Genomic DNA, 18,742 nt, shown 5'->3' with positions numbered 1-18,742 from the left:
GTTAAAGTTAATACCCTATATATATCAAATTTGGAAATTTATATTGTAAATTTAAACATTACCGAAATTCTGTGATAATTATTGAAGTGTTCAGTTTGCTCGACGAACCTTTCAGTTCGGGATGCTTTCCACTTGACATTTTTAATAGAAAATAATTAATATTTGTATGTCAAATTGCACAAATCAATCAGACTATAGTGAGAAATTGTGTTAATCAAACGGGTTTTAATACATATCAATTAGAGATAACATTATAGTATATAAATATCTATCAATATATACAAAATGTCAGTATAAATTTGCTCTATATACATGCTAAAACAACCTTAAATTAGGAAATTCGTCCTATTTTATCATTAGTTTTATGTAGAAAAATAATTAATACATTATATACGAATATAAAAGTTCCTCCTCTTATTACGAAAACAATTGCGTTTATTGTTAATTTTTTTATTTTAATATTATTAAAATATGTTTATAAGTTACGAATATCATAAATTAATTCGCGATTATTTCAATTATAGAATACAAAATTCGGGTTAAATAATTGTATACGCTCTATTTACATTTAATAATTTCGCTTAAAAATATAGAAAAATATAAAAGAAAATGTAAGTAAATTTAAAATATTTACAGTCAGACCTGTGAAGACGGCCAGTGACGTAAACATTTAAAAAATGCCCGTTGTTTGGAGGTTATTTTACATAAGAAATGTTCCTGAAAAATGGCCGCTGCTTGCAAGTTAGAGGTGGCCGTTATTAGAGGTTTGACTGTAAATAATTTTACAGTCTACGGTATAAAACAATAAAAAAATATTTTTATTGTTGTGCATGTTTTAAAAAATAATTTTCATACAGACATATCTCACATCGCGTCATTAACTTTTTATAGGTTAGTTAGAGTAAACTTTTAACAGGATAATTATATATATATATATATATTTATTTATTTATTTAATACAAGAAAATTAGTTTTTTAAACACATATTTTATTCTAAAATTTAAGAAAAGGAATTAGTTTTTTTCATTAAGGTTATTTAAGCTTCTATATAGAGTTCTCGGATACTTTGAAAAATATAAAGAAAAATTAAACTTTTATTAATCTAGATTTAATAATTCATGGAAAACAAAATAAGAAATTCCAAAAGTTGGTATTTGGGAGTCAGTCACGCCTTTAATACATTCAATCACACCCGGACCATTGAACACAATGTGAAAATCTACTCCAACGATCGATTGAACATTTATCTTTTTCTCTTGATTTTATAAATTGTTCCCAAACAAAACTCTCCAATTTTATTTATCTATTTCGATTTTTTCACTAATGAAAGGAAGCTTTCAAAATTCAATTATTTCTCTTATGACTCTATTAATATCTTCTAATTGCCGACTCTCGACAGACTTTTGTAAATATTTTAATAATCTTCGGCCAAGATTTATCGCCATTTTCAAGTTTTTACATTTATTTTTTCTAGTGGGAGTTCCGTAACAAATTAAGAAATGTATTAAATTAGTTACTCGCAAACCTACCCGAAAGCTTCTCACTCGACCGCTTTTTGCGGAGAGTCGAATAAAAATAGTTGACAATCGGTGCCAATCTCCCAAATTCCACCTTCCGAGCAACAGGCCGATGAATGGACACGTGACTGACGTGGGCCAATGAAGGAATTCCTTTCTCCACCGTCGTGTCGATTAACGCGCAGCTATCGGAAGGCGCGAATGCGACGAAGGTGTTTTGCGCCGACATGTGACGTCGACGTCACACCGCGATAAAACAATATGTTGTGAATCGGAAGAACGGTAGCATTGAACATTCCAACTCTGCGCGTGCCAACACCATGATCTTTTCGACACCGTTAAAGCTTCTGACGTTTTTTGTTTCTTACTACACGGTGCGATTGGAATCTACCGAAGTCAATAGGTAAGATTTGGTTTTCTTTCTTATAAAATTGTTCGATTGTTAATAATCCGTAAAGTTTGATAAATAACAAGGATGACTTCAAAGATTCGCGTGTTTACGTGACTTATTTTCTTAAATTTAACAGTATAAAGTCTCATAATACTATTCTATAACGAATAGTTTAATATATTCACATTCCTATTTACACTGAATTCGTTTACAACTCTTACTAATTTAATTAAAATTGAAATATTATAAGTTACGTTTTCATCCTTGATTAAGATTAATTCTCGTAAACATAAGAAAGTGCAGCAACTATACCAGAAAACTAGCAAAACTCAATTTCACCGCTGTTAAAAATGGAGTTTTTTTTGGAGTTTTTCATTGGTAACGACGGTGCATAGAGCAAAAAATTAATAAATCGTGTGAAATATTAAAGATAGCTTTCAATTATCTGCCCATTCTTACAGTTGAATACCTTGTTTCACTTTGTAAAATGACCACGATAATAAATCACCTTAAAGTAATTTAGGGAGAGACTAAAACATCTAGTATAAGTTGCATTTGCTGCTTTAACATCTTTCGCTTCGTTGTAAATTAATCATAAAGCTTAAAATTTAATTAAAATTTATTTTATAAGTTAGAAAATTATGTAATAAACTTATTTATGTTATTTTTTCCAATCGAATATTTGTAAAAAAAAATTCAATGGTTTGCGTTCTAAGTGACGTTAATTTACAGGATGAAGGATATCGAAAATGGAAATTCTTTACGGAATATGTTTACTCTTAGGATTATTTTTACAGTAAATTTATCGAATTGAAGCACGAATTTCTTAAGAAAACATCGTAAAAGGAGGAAGAAATCCAGATAAATTTTTATATACGAGGGTGGTTTTGGGTAATCACGTGTTAAATTATAGAAAATAATATTCCTATTTCTATACATTATAAATATTAATTACTTAAATACATATATATTTTATTTTAGTGAATTTTTTAAAATTAAAATTTCCTTTTTAAAATATATTTAATTAATTATTTCTTTAATGCTGTAAAGGGTTTTGCACGATTGATTAGAAAACTGAAATAAAAGTTGTCACTCATTCCTTACCATAATGAAATTTTTATTATAAATTTTATGACAGTAACGGTGTTCAAATGCTAAATTAATTTAATTTTCACATATCTCAAAATCACAGTTTAATAACATTTTTCAAAACGGAATTATATGAATTAATATGATAAGGCAACGTAACACGTGGACGATTTGTCAAGGGGTGTGCCTCCAGAGAGTACTTTCTATTGGAAACTGTTCACTGTTTAGGTGAAGAAAACTTATAAAACTGCACTTGGACAGCCTGTTGTGAGGTTCGAACCCTCGACCAGTGTTCAGTGGGCTAACAAAATTATATGAAACAGGGAGAAAATGTTTAAAAAAATGTATTTTTTGTAATAATTTATTTGTAAATAATCGATTATTTAATTTGAAAAACATTTCTAAATTTATTAATTTTAATTCTGTTTAAGAATTCTTTTTATAAAAGTTATATTTTAAACCAATTTTTAAGATTATTTTAACAGAGTTGCACCCGGAAATGCAATCATTTCACTCGAATTACTTATTTCTAAATAATTTTATCACAGTAACAATAAAAAAGAACAGAAATTTCACGAATATATTTTTTTTATTTTCCAAAAATAAATTAAAAATATATATATATATATCTCCAGAAATAGTAAGTTCTTAATTATTTTATTTAAAGTTTTAATTTTAAAAAATGTACTCGACAATTTGTGCATTGTATGACTATTATCAGAATTGTCAATCAGATAATTGTAATTATACGTTAAATAACGTCATTATTAGCATTAAGGAAAGTATCCACTACTTAATTAACGTAATAATTTACCTCAAATTAAATGTACTTTAACTATAACTGAGAATNTATTATTGTTATTAACATTAATAAATTCAATATAAAAGTATTAAATTAAAGAATTATGTTCTGTGCCAGCATAGGTTTTTAAATACAGTCGAACCTGTAATAACGGCCACTTACAAACAACGGACATTTTTATGTTGTCGTCAGTGGTTGTTGCTTACAGGTTTGATTATATATAAATTAATTAATTAACAAACAAATCTTTACAATTAAAATTAATACAAAATAAAGAATTAAAGAATATTTTCTAAAGAATGTAAATGAATAAGTGACTATTTTACAGAAAAAATATTACATTAATAACATATTTTAGTTAATAAAGTGAATAAAAATTGTAATATTTTAATATAATTTTTTAAAAAATTTATCAAATGAATAATTGAAGGTAAAGTTTTAAATAAAATGAAGTAAAAATTATTCGTATAAATTTTTAACGTTTGGATAAATTATTAAAACCAATTTTTTTTTCGTTTGAAAAATGAACGAATGAAACTTTTTAAATTAAATAAAACACAATTTTAAAAATAATTTAATGAAATTTCAATAAAAAATTGATGGAAGATAACTTTAAATAAATAAAAATTAATATGTTTAAGTTTAAAATTCATTTTTAAAATTCTTATCTTTAATTTTTTTGTTATTTGTTCGTTGAATTAAAGTTTAGATTCTTCATTAAATAGTTGTTTAAATAAATTATAAATCATCTATAAAATTTTCTTATCTCTATAACTATTTATATAAATTGATGTTGATGATGAGGATGAGGAAGAGGAGGAAGAAGTTGAGGAGGAGGTTTATCCTCTTCTTTATCATTATCCTCAACAGGATGTTGAGGATAATGATGAAGAGGAAGATAAAAAGAATGAGGATGCTCTTTGCTCTGTCTAATTAATTAATTAAATAATTTGTAATTATTTATGCAAAAACTGCAATTATAAGTCAAATTCTGCATCTAATTCACTATCTAAATAATTATCGTGACGAGTGTTAAAGCATTTTAAGAATTTATCTATTAATTTAATATATTTTTTAAACTTTTATAACTTACGTTAAATATGACAGAAATATATTGAAAAATTCGTGTCTATTTAATTTTAAAAAGTTGAGATAATTGAAGAGGAAAAACACGAGTAATAATTTATGAAAATGTACTTAAAACTAATAGATCGTAAATCACATTTGTAGATACGATGCTGGTTGTTAATAAACTTTTAATATTATTTTAAAAATTTAAATTAATTTTAAGAAATTTATTTACAGTTTAAGTTTTAAGTATATTAAAATGTTTTATAAATATTCTAGAAGATGGACATGATCGTAGAAAATTAAAATTATACAGAAGTCTTTGATTATCATAATTACTTAATGTCTAATGACAGTTACGAATGGTCGTGTGTAATGGATGATTCATTGCCAAAAATTATGAAGAATTAAAATAAAAAATCTCTCCAACGGATCCAAACACGTAAAGAATTTGGCATGAATCCACTTCAACTCGGAATTTCTTAACTACTATAACTAATTTCAAAACAAAATTGTAACGAAGACATTCAAATTAATCGATTAACTTACTAATTTATTACAAATTATAATTATATTCTTCAAATTTTTATATATAATTCCTCGGATAATTAGGTTAGTTCTTTATCTAAATAAGTAGAATTCATACTAATTTAGAGTATTTATTCTTGAGGAAATGTTAGTGTAAGGATTATTATTTCTGTAAGAATTATTTATGTAAACGTGGTTATAAATCATTAAAATAATATTAACAAAACTCGAGAGGTAAAACAATCGATAATAATTATAGATAAAGATAACCGTCGTAGCTTATGTCCTAGTGCTAACTCTAGTCTTTATCTATATTTATTTAATTATGATAATGGAAATGATTAAAATATTGCTTACGCTATAGAAGATCACTGTTAATAAATAATTAATTTCGATATTTAGACGAAGGAATTTACAGAACAATTATTAAAATTGTGCAACTAGTGATTTCATTTAATTTTTTATAACATTTTCATAGAAAAATATGTAGAGTGTGAGTCATTCAATGATTCTATTGTTAGAATATAATAAATAGCCGGTTTAAATTAATATTTACGGTAAAATTCGCTTATTTTTTTCAATAGTTAGCCTGTAGACTAGAGGCTTTAGTTATGCTTTTGAGTAGGCTATTGTGTCTTTAAGAGTCTCAAGCATGAATAAACATTAATTAAGATACTAAATCTACAGTATCTTGAGATATAGACTTTACAATATATCAGCTTCCTAACTTTTTCCAGTCCATTTAACCTTTCATGAAAACGGATAATTTCATGTACTCTATCTCTATACATCATAACATAGTTTTATGTGTTTTATAGTGGACTGGAAAGGTATTTAATTAATTATTAAATCGCTGATGTGAATAAAACTTCTATGCAATTGCTCCATTATCATTGATTTTTAATTATTAATTTTCAATTTAATATAGATTCTAATTAATCGATATAAAGGAATTAAAATAGCTGAACCTAGACCTTTAGAAATTTATAGGATATAGACACGAACATTGCACCAGATTATAAGTAACTGGCACCTGTTACGTAATAACTAAATGCAATAGCACTAGAATATAGGTAATCAGTATTGGGCTATTTGTTAGTTTGGAAGTCTTGCACCCCTACTTGGGCATGACGGGCATGACGGCAGGTCTTGGATCAAGTTTAAATTATAAGTTAGTAGAGCTTCTCAAGACCAGTAGAATACTTTTTGCCGGTTAAAACATTCAAAAGAAAAGCGGCAGGACACAGTAAAATATAAGTAATGAAACCATATGAGGATTCAGTGCATGGCCTCAAGCCCTCGAGTCAACAGCTCACTACTACTTTCATTTACTCCAGTGCAATTGCATTTAGTTATTACGTAGCAGATGCCAGATATAGCCTGGTTCAATGTTTGTGTTTACACCCTGTATAAGATACTGTAAAGTCCAAGAAATAATTAAAATTAGCAGCTCTTAGGTATGAAAGTGAAAAATTTTGTATCTCCCAGATATAAATTGTAAAATTTTCTAATTTAAAAAGACATATTGCATTTAGCAGTCTATTACAGAATTCTTTTCACGAACTATACATCTTGGAAGTGTTTTATATACTTCTAAAGGTACGCGTACCACAGGTTGAAAAACACTACTTTATATAATCTATAAAACAACCTTGCAAGTGCAAGCCTCCCTATGCTCCCGCAAACTGCTACTACAGTATATTTATATATAATATATATAGTGTCTCCTACTATATATAAATATATATAGTAGAATATTTTGATAAGTATACATTATATAACTAGCTCCAATACTCGAAATCCATTAGGAACCAAGACATTGAGTATCGATGTATTGAACATGCAAGAATATCGTTGATGCATTATAAAAACTTACAAAGAACAGTTTCTCGAGTCCGAACTCTTCTAGAACCTCTCAAATATAAAACCGACACCGACAAGCCGATAAGAATGTATTTTTAGTGTCCAGTGATAAAATATTTTGGAAAAATTGATCAATGTAAATACGAAAAGAAATAATATTCGCTATTTAATACAGAAACATCCATCAATCTGACGTAATAGAATAAAGTAAGAATGACATGCCTTTCCAGCTTGTCTTCCCGCTTTCTATAAACATATCACTTCGACTGAATGGCCAATTTTATTAAAGAAAAGAACAGTTTTCGAGCATTTAAATCATTTTACTTTTCCTCTGTTATATATAACAGAGAGAAAGTATGGAACTCGGTCATTAAATGATCCCCAAAACTTTTATATTTCTGGACTCAGGGGAACTTGAAACATCGAGAAGTGCAAATAAGTTCGGGTGTTTTTTCTATATATTAGGATGTTAATTTGTGGGGGGGGCACGATTTTGTTTTCCCTGTTTGAAGCTTAATAACTCCTGTGCTTTTGGTCGAAATTTTTTGAAATTTTTCAAGGAGGTTTGTTTATTAAACGGATTGATGCTATTAAATTTTGCTGGTTAAAGATCGACGAAGTGGGGAGTAGAGGTAGGTCGTGTGTCGTATCTCCAATAGGGTCGGATTTAAATTAATGACAGTTTTACTGGTTATTAGCATTTACAATTTTTTTAAAAATAAAACCCATCCCTACCCTCAAAATTAAGCTTTATGCCATTTTATAATAATTAAAAATATAAAAAGTTTTTTTTAATAAAATATCATAACAGAAGGCGCTACACGTAGTTTTAAATGTGGCCGAGAAAGTTAAGCAACTCGTTGCTGGATTTTTTCGGTTGATATAGAGCCTCTGTTTTCCTGTATTATTCTTTGTACTGTACATATATAAAAACGGCCTCCAATTAATTATAAGTTAATAACAAAAATACTATAAAAAATAGAATTTAGTATCCGTTTCTATATTAAAATGAAATTATCATCTGAGAGAAAGATTTATGTTTTCAATTAGAAAACTTTTCCTAATAAAATGTTTCTTTTCAAAACATTTCGTTCGGAATGAAAACATTTCGTTCGGAATGGAAACATTTTCTTTTCACTCAAAATGGAAGTTGATACGAGAGATTTGAATTTATCACATACTTTTGTCAGTCAGATTAGTGAAAAAATCGACATTTTGATACTAATTTAGTAAAGAATTGTTATTTATTTTTCTTTACTTCGTTCTACGTCTACTGTAAAAAATCCTTTTATTGGAAGTAAAAATGGAGCAAAGGATATTGGTTATTGGAATGAATTAATCAAAGCTAATCTCAAATATTGAAAGGATAGTTGAATATTGTAAGTTATTATATCGGTTTTAAGCTCGAAAAATTAGTAAATACTTAAATATGAGCAGCATCCTCAAGCGAAACGAAGGAAGAAAAGCTCCTCCGCATCACCTGAAGATGCTGGATAGTTCTGCGGATAGTTATGGAAAAGATGATACTGTACTGTACATAAATTTCTAGTTTTTTGTGACTAAGTAACATTAATAATTAATTATTAAATTAATTTTACTGCAACAATGATTATAATTTATTTTAATATTAAGATTAAATGAATTATTCGTGGCTTACAATGGAAAATCATTCGGTTTGTAATTTAGGACCTGTAAATGAGACTGAGAACTATCTACAATATAACAATTTAATCCATATAATTACTAAAAGATTATTTATGCTATTAAATCTAAATTAACGTGTATATAATAGATAATTTAAAATATTTAATGCATCCATATAGTAGACTATTAGCGTAATTGTTAATTTATATGCTAATAAAATATTAACATATAAATTATTCAAACTATTGTTAACTAAACTTAAATGTTTTTTAAATCTTTCATTCAATTAATGAAAAAAATATTTAATTTTTTGTTAAGTCAATAAAATTAACGTAAAAAATATATTTATATGAAGTTATTTTAGTTTTATTCTAGCAAATGTATTCAAATAAATGTAATAACCCACTTCCTCTTATATCTAAGGAATATATAAAAATTATTATAATAAATTTAACAATATTCTTTTTTCCTGTAGACATGATTTAAACTCATATTTATGATATATATGCATATTTATGAGTGCTTAGAGGTGTTATAAATTTATTTTACATTTTTTACTCTTCCATATTAACGACAAATTCTAATATAAACTAAAGATTTTACCATATTTATATTCATGTTACGTACAGAAGTGCATTTTCGTGTTAAAAGTTACCTTTTAAAATTATTTATATACCTGAATCGCTTATTCTTGAAATAGAAACCTAGCATATGGCTCTAGTCTACCTGTATAAACAATATCATATCCTCTTAATACACGTGGAATCCATTAGCACTTCAAAGTTTTCTTTAATTATAACTAATTACTTTTATAATTTAATGTAATAACAGACAAATTAGGTTAAGATAAATATTTTTTTAATATTATATCAGACTTTAAATAGTATAAATTGTTTTAAAACGAAGAAAAAATGGGTGTTTATATAAGGAATATTAAGCAAAATCGATATAAATGTCGTCATCTATTTACATGTGACGTTTCTATGCAGTGTGATTTAAGTAAATTGGAGTAGATCAACAGTTAGGAATGGTGTTGTAAATATAGAAGCCGAATTCGAATTCGAAAAATAATTTTAAGTAAATACAAAATTTTAACTAATGCTTAGTTAAAAGATAAAGAAAACAACAAATAACAAACAATTCGAAAGAGATTTCAATTTTATTTACGATTTAAGTATTTTGAAACTCAATTTATTAGTGAGAATAAATAAAATAATTGCCGAATACATAATTTATTCATAGCAAGTTTCGTAAGATTATAATTCTCGAACTGTTTGTCTGTATGTTGCTGCTTGTTTTCAGTAATTATTCGTATATTTTATATCAAACTATGATATTTTCATATTTTATTCTTATTATTTATGTTTCGAAACGAATATTATGAAAGAACAATTCACATTTTGAATAATGAATAGAATGCGACTCTCTGACTTGCCACTTGGATGAAATATCAATTATAACAAATGACATTGATCCGAATATTAAGAAAAAATAATACTTCAATAAATATTCGTTAAAGAATTTATATGGCTCTTCTTCATAATTAAGCATTATTTAGGTAATCATTCGTTATAAAAAATATTGTTTATATACATGCTTAAAAAATAGGAGTAGTTATCAAAGGTAGAGACTTGTTCAGGTAACATCTCTAGCATGATACCTGAATAAGTCTCTTAGTAGGTAGGTGGGTATAGGTTAGAGCGTATATTTTTCATCGTAGATTCTAAAAGACATATACATTTACTTTTGACTAAGAGGAGGTTTATGCTTCTCTGCCTTTCTCTGAATACCACTCTAAAGAAAGGTGTCCACCAGAAGCCTGGTGGATAAAACCACTAAACAATGTGGGTTCGACCTGACAAACGGATTGGCCAAGTGAAATTTTCTGGTTGTTCTATACGTGTATAATACCTAAATAGGGGCCTGTTTCCATTGAAAGTCCTCCTGTGAAGCACTCCCCGCTGGCAGATAGCCCAAGTGTATGTTGCCTTATCGCATCATGTCTCCTCCTCCTCCTCCTCTTCTAAAGAAAGTTGTTTTTTAACTCTTTACAAGTTTAGAATTTTGTTTTAATAATTGAAAGTCATGTTCATATGTGCAAAAACACATCAAATTCAAGTGTATATGAGAAGTAAACACACAAAAACATCTCGCGGGAAAAATTGTGTTTTTTTAAACACGTTAAATTAGTAAAAAAGTACGTTTTATTCGCATAAAATTTAAGTTTTATAAAATTCATTCACGCAATTCTAAAATTTAACACTGCGATTTTCGAAAATATTCAGAAATTCGAATATTTCTTTTTAAAATAATCGAAACTCGGACATGAAATTGGCATTTATTCGGACATGAAATTGGCATTTATTTTACGAAAGACTATATCGTAGGATAGGAAATTTTTATAAAAATGCAACATAATTACTTCGAATCAATTAGAAAAGAAGTATTTAAATGCACATTCTCTTCATTCTTCATTGTTTTCGCCCATACTTACGGGTAGGTAGTTGAAATATGCTAGCTATTCTTTGCTATTCTCTAACGTCAATTGCTTATATTTTATTTTAAATGTATCGATGTAAGACATTTTAAGTAATCGCGAAGAAAGAGTAGGAGATTATATTCTAGAGAAAGAGAGATTATGTTTTTCTTTATCCATGTTCAAGAATAGAGAATTCTTCATTTTAGAATCGGAAATTTGAGATCTAAAGACGACGATGCCATTCATCATTTGAGAATTTCAATGGGATGAAATAAGCGAGAATGATGGAACACTTTCGTCTTGACAGTATCGGCAGGTGTGCAAACAAATTACTTTGGCGGTAATGGAATGCAAAAAAGAAATTCTAATAAATTCCAAAACTTTTCTTGTGTAAGAGATATGAAAACTTGCTACCAAAAATTTATAAAAAATTAATTTATTTTTTAAATTTAAAATATGAAGGAAGATGTAGTTATATCCCGATAACAATTGAAAAATTATTGTATTTTCTAGTGAACTTTTTTATTTCAAATATTTTCTACTGAAGTAAATTAGTTTGTTTTCGTTGGTCTTCCTTTTCTATGTTTGAATCTCGTTCGAATTTCGCTTTAGGAGCAGATTGTGATGAAAATTACTGAGATGAGAGGGAAGCTTGGAGTGAAAAATACTTTGTATTATCGAAACTAAATCTAAAAATTGGTAAATATTATAACAGTAAACTCTTTTACATTAAAATAAAATATTATTTTATCTAATATTTCCTAAATTTTAATTAAATCTAAAGTATATTTATGTATCTGTCGATGTTTCTCGAGAAGTTTAATCGAATTGACAAAGATTTAATCCAAATGAAGCTTCGAATCTCGAAGATTTTAACATGGAAGAATGAAGTTTTGAGAGACGAATTTTGAGTGACATTTGACCTTAAAGTTTTTATTGTCACTAATGGAAAGTTAATAAAAGAATTCGAAGAAGTGGAAAGACGAATAGAGCAACGATAAAGCAGAATAATAGAAATGAGAATCTCCATCAAAAATTGATTTTTTTATTAATGACTATCGAATGGTTTTCCTCGCATTTAATGAAAATAACCTCGATTTAGTAAAATACACTTTGCGGATAAAATAATTTAAAATAAAAATAATTTATTCTTATTATTAAAATTATTTTGAGTAAAAAGTTAAATGTTTAATGTTTTTCTCTCTAATTTAGTTATTACTCACTCCCTTCTGAGGAGCGTAAAAACGAACCCCCTAAAGCAAAATGATAATTAGTGGAACATTCATATGAATGGTATAGAATATTAAGAGATACTTATGGGAATTTCTCGAATTCTCGAGAGGGTTGTAATTATGGAAATAAGCATGACATAGCAGGAACATTTGTTACTCTTTAGCATCACTTACAACACGCATCATTCGAGATCCGACTAGATACAGTTTAAATTATTTAATTCATGTAAATACGATTTAAATAAACCAATAATATAAAGGAAAATTAAAAAATACAGAAAAGTCATTTTTTATTATACAAAGAATTGGGCTTAAAGGAGTAGATTTAGTGATAGAGTGAGTAGTAGAGATGTTGGATGGTAGTAAAGTTATAAATTATAATAAGATATAAAGCGTGATGGTGAAATTTTATTTAAATAGTAGAAAATATTTATTAATTCACGAAGAAATTCGATAGAAAAACAACTTTTAATCATCCAAATTCCGTTCGAGCAAACGGTCTTAATCCACTAAAGTGGATTTTCTTTCGATCGAAAACGTTTCTACAACAAAATTTCCGACTTCTTACAGATAAATATTCCACCTTTTCAAGCTAAAGGCTGATTGACAGATCCTAAAGAGATACCAAAAAACCTTTTCTATAGAAATTGAAGTCATTCGACAACCCAAAATTTCCTCACATTCGACGATCTCCTTTATTTAAAAAACAGTAAAAAATCGATAACGCGAGATTTATTTTAACTAAAATTCGAATTTAATGGAGTTGTTAAATAAGCAAATTGGTCATTATCTCCGTAGATAAAAATTTCCACGTTAATTAAATATGATAATATTGCTACTTCCTCTTCGTTAACGATTAATGAGGTATATTATTATTATTATTTAATGATTATATAGTTGAAATTATTAAAAAATTTTTATATCCTGAAATAAATTTAAGGAAATTTTATCATTTATAAAGTCTAAAACTTCTGTTTTTGGAAAAGAAAGTATAAATTATGTCATTGGTTTTACTTTCCTGGCTGTTATATAACAGAAGGAAACCGTATGACAACCGGTCAATAAATGACCCCCAAGATTGAAAAATTCACCCCAAGATTTCCAAAAATGACCCCGAGACATTGTTGGATTCAGAAATCTTGAAAATTCGAGAAATGCGATGAAGTTGTGAGATTTTTCTGTGTGTATGGATGTTAGAGTGTGGGGGGACAAGATTTTTATCACCTAGTCTAAAGCTTAATATCTCCTATGCTTTACATCAAAAATATCTGAAATTTTGTAGAGAGGTTTCTGTATTAAATGGAAATATTTTTAGAAATTTTCAGGAAAATCAGATCATTGGTTCAGGAGATATGGGCCACCCTCTTAATATCTCTTGAACTAATCTGAAGACTTGAAGGTAATGATAGTAATAATTAGAAATGAAAACATAAAGAATGCCGAAAAAGTCCAGCAACAACATTGCCAACTTTTTTTATTATTATTAAATTCCATTAAAACTCCCATTTTCTAAATAATTTTCTTGGCTTTCTTATTATCTACTTTATTATTCTTTTGTAAAAGTTTTACTTAAGGTTTCTGTAAAATTTTTATATATATAAAAAAAAGGTAAGTTTTTAATAATTCAATACAAAATTATTCCAAGAATTTAAGTTTTTAGAGACAAACCGGAGCGGTTATTTACTACAGTTTGCCTCTAAGAATTCGAATTACTTAAGAATAGTCTAATTTATATTGTTTAGCGATTTAAATAAGCGATTTATTTAATGGTTATTGATTAATTTTTCCCACAAATATAACTTAAATATAATTAAGAACAGTTCTTCGTATGGTATTCACGTTAGAAGAAAACTTGAATCTGTGCTGTACATTTACTAATAAAACATTAAATATTCATCCTTTATAAATGATTATTTAATATAAAAGATTTGAAATACTTATAAAATAATAAATTTTGTAAAAAAACTTGTAGAATTGATTTTAAATTTATTTTAAGCATTAAAATTTCATAAGTTTATAAAAAAATATCAAATTTAAATATTGTTTAAACTTAATTTTTATTTTAAATTTATTTTATAAATTTAAATAATTAATATAAAATTGTTATAAAAGTTGTTTATCATTTTTAAATAGACCTATATATTTTTAATTATTAAATTTAAATAAGTAAGAAAATTATTATTATTGAATTTTTAATTATAAATATAAAAAAACTTTAAAAGGTAATTAGAATTAAGCAATTAATGGAATAAATTCAACAAGTAATAGTGCATAAAAATATGTCATTTTGATTTTTTTCAGCTTAAAATGAATAATTATGCAACTGTCTAATGCACATTATATAAGGTTTGACTGCTTGCATAACAGAAAATAATATATTATTACAAAAATATCTTTTTAAAAATAGATATATCCAGTTTTAACTATTTTGTTTCGTTATAATTTGTTAAAATAATTAAAATCAAACCGTAAGAACTTCACTTTTTATTTAAAATACGAAGAAAAAAGTGAGAAGAAATTGCCTGGAAGCTGTATTAAATTGCTTAATTAACGAATAGTTTTTTTATTAATTGGATCCAAAAATCTTATCATAAAATATTAATCTGTTATTTTTTTATAATGAATTCAAATAACTGCTATGAGATATTTTTAGTTTTTCCAATACCTTTTACAGCAAACACGTGGAAATCGGCACGACGAAGCTGCGAAATATTTACATTTTTGCGAAATTTTATGCAAAATGCGTAATTCCAATGAATCAAAAAATATTTTCTAATTAAAATATTTATTCAAAATTGAAGTTTTTAATTAAATCTATTGTAAAATAGAGCGATTAACAAACGTAAAAAAAAAAAAATATTTTTCTGACGTAATGCTAAAGAAGAGCGTGATAATAGCCTCGTTAATGATTCTAGAGAAATGTTTTAGTTGTAATAATGCTTTAAAGTAAATAATTTAATGTTTTATTTAGTTGTTTAATGTTTTTGCTTAAATAAATATGTTTGTTTTTAAACATAATTGCCAAAATAATCATAAAGGAAAACAATTAAAGCTTCCTATAATGGAACTTTAAACAAATTTCTAAGGAGCAACGACTTTAAAAAAGTTATTTTTTGACGATTTTAATTAAAAGTTTAACGTTATAACGTTATAAATTTCCAATATAGAAGCTTTTTTTAACTGTAAAAACACATTTTTTACTGATCATGACGAATTTATGTGTAAAGAACTCAGTTGTAACCAGTTGGGAAAGTCGTTCAACTCGATATTTCTTGTTGGAGAAGAGGAAATGGTTCCAAGTTTAGCAACATTTCTCATAAATATTCCATGTTTTGAAATATATACAAGATTGTTTTTGCATATAATTTAAATTAAATATATTTTACAAGATAAATTTTGTATATTAATTATGATCATGTGACAAGGAGCATATTTAAATGATGTAGGTCTTTCATAAAAATAAATAAAATATTAACGATTTTATGAAACAAATCAGGATAAATTTCGTAATTAAATTACTTAATTTGACGTTTAAATTAATTTATAATGCGTAAAATTTCATTTAAAACTGATAAGCGTAAATATCAAATTTTCTATACGATTTTGCTTTATAATTTATGTAAAATATAGATTAATCAGTTTACTCCAAGTTAGATCTAGATAAAGGCTCTATCTAGGTGTATATACGCTGTATACGATCTCTAATAATGCTTTCTTCTTGAATCTCAGGCTTAAAGAGGCCCCAAAATTTAATAAATTTATGCAAAACACGAAACGAAAATGATAACATTCAAAAATTTAGTTTTTGTTTTATCGATTTTATTAATGCATTATATTCGTTGTTATAAATAAGTGGGCCCTACCTATTTTTCTTTTTGTAGGAGGGACGGCCTACTTTAGTCACTGGCTCATGCTCCTTTTCACATTGGCGCGTTATAGTTTAAAGGGTCCAGGCGTATTTGAATTAGAGGGCTTCATGTTTTGACTTCAGACATATTTCTTCGAGGGAACTTTTTGAGAAAATATTTTCTTATAAAAGATTGGTTTGGAACCCTTTATTGGTGGGGCCCCAGGCAATTGTCTTTTTTGCCTATGTGTATACCAAGTAATTTTTAATGTATAAATATGAATACTGAATAAGTTTTTAATAATTCAATACAAAATTATTCCAAGAATTTAAGTTTTTAGAGACAAACCGGAGCGGTTATTTACTACAGTTTGCCTCTAAGAATTCGAATTACTTAAGAATAGTCTAATTTATATTGTTTAGCGATTTAAATAAGCGATTTATTTAATGGTTATTGATTAATTTTTCCCACAAATATAACTTAAATATAATTAAGAACAGTTCTTCGTATGGTATTCACGTTAGAAGAAAACTTGAATCTGTGCTGTACATTTACTAATAAAACATTAAATATTCATCCTTTATAAATGATTATTTAATATAAAAGATTTGAAATACTTATAAAATAATAAATTTTGTAAAAAAACTTGTAGAATTGATTTTAAATTTATTTTAAGCATTAAAATTTCATAAGTTTATAAAAAANACTAGGGCAATTGACGCTAGAACGGGTGTAAAACTTTAAAAAAAACGGTCACAATACGACTCCAGAGTGTCGAGATACTTAATAAAAGGTGGTGTAATTAATAGAATTAAAGAAAACCCTCCTGTCACGACACTTAATAAAATTACAAAAAAAAACTCTCCTCTATTTCTGTTACGTTCTGACGTTGTTAAATCCTTTTATTTTGTAGCAAATGTGGCCTAAATGGCCGAAACAGGAGGAACTTAAAACCACAGCAATGGTTCCAGATTTGGGTACTGCTACAGCTGCTGTATCAGCGGGTACACCCTACAGCCTCCAACAGTTTCCCGAACAGGCATTCACACCGGTGGTGACTACGGCCACAGCATCCAACGAGCATGTTAAACAAGAGATCACACCTTATGAGGCCACCATGACATCTATGACGTCACAAGTCCAATCGTCGGCCGTCTATTCGCCTCCGTTAGGTGAGTTTCGAACCCGAGCACGTTATGGAGAATGGTGCAGAATTCAGTTGGGATGCCAACTGCGCGCTTATATATATATATATATATTTTATTTATTTATTTAGTTTTTACAACGACACTAATTTAAATTCGTCAATAATCGAAGAAATAATAGAAATTCCCGTACAGAATATAAGCGAAATGAAATTCACTCATCGATTGGCGTTCTTAGATCAAGTACTCGAAGGGTATGATAAAAGAGCTTGGCCCACCTACGGTCAAGGTAAATTCGTAATTTTCAAGTTTTACAAGTAGTTTTTATTTACGTACAGGGTGGCCCAAAAGTCAGTTAACCGCGTGTTTTTCGAATAAAATCGTAAATACAAATTTTGCAAAATTTGTCTCCAGTGAGACGGAAATTTAGTTTTTAGAGAGGTTAACTAAATTTTGGACCTCCCTATATTTATTTTGATAATATTAAGTGAACTTTTATACCTTTTGTTTTGTTTTTTTTTGTTAAAATGTAAAATCGCTGGCTGCTTTGGGGGATTCGGGATCGAATTCAAAAGGATTCGATTCCTGGTTCCTTGGATTCCCACAAAGCGGGGATCGGGATCTTCAGGAAAATCCTCAGGAATTATTCAGAGGTCTTTCTGAATATTTCGAGTTTCGTCCTTCACCATCCGGTTGTTTTCACCATATGTATACATGACTGAGAGATTTTTTGTCACATACACATAGGGCGAAAGAATCCGAGAGGAGGGAGAATGTTAGAAATATAAAGTTTCTATGAAAATATGTAATTAAGATCAGTAAGTGCATCTACAGTGACTAGAAATTACAATGATAGAGTAGGATAGCGTGTCAGTGTCACGTTAATGGTGACAAATAGTCGATACGTAATAATGTCAAATTAGTATCTTGGTGTTCTTTTCGTCGATTTTTAACAATATAATTCTACTAATTTACAACTACTCTAACGGAATAAAAGTATTATTATCAGTAATATTTTAATCATTAAATTTTAATCATTATCTTATAATTATTAAATTTTTAATTTTTAATAATTTTAAATATAATTTTTTTTCTATTTATAAATGTAAACAAACTCCAGTTATATTGGAATATAT

General features: G+C 27.3%; 1 protein-coding gene across 1 annotated transcript in view; it reads left to right on the top strand.

Moving 5' to 3' along the window:
* Nucleotides 1-11,226: 11,226 nt before the first annotated feature.
* LOC111635884 (glycine receptor subunit alpha-2-like) overlaps nt 11,227-18,742 on the top strand; it is a 31,206-nt gene continuing 23,690 nt past the window's right edge. The window contains exons 1-2 of the mRNA XM_023381006.1: nt 11,227-11,398; nt 17,738-17,914. Of these exons, the coding sequence (XP_023236774.1) occupies nt 11,310-11,398; nt 17,738-17,914 (266 nt within the window). The 5' untranslated portion in view covers nt 11,227-11,309. The remainder of the gene's footprint in view (nt 11,399-17,737; nt 17,915-18,742) is intronic.

Source organism: Centruroides sculpturatus, unplaced genomic scaffold (assembly GCF_000671375.1).
Source record: "Centruroides sculpturatus isolate CEXI.00-Female unplaced genomic scaffold, Cexi_2.0 scaffold972, whole genome shotgun sequence".
NCBI lineage: Eukaryota > Metazoa > Arthropoda > Arachnida > Scorpiones > Buthidae > Centruroides > Centruroides sculpturatus.
This window is presented reverse-complemented; position numbering and strand designations above follow the sequence as displayed.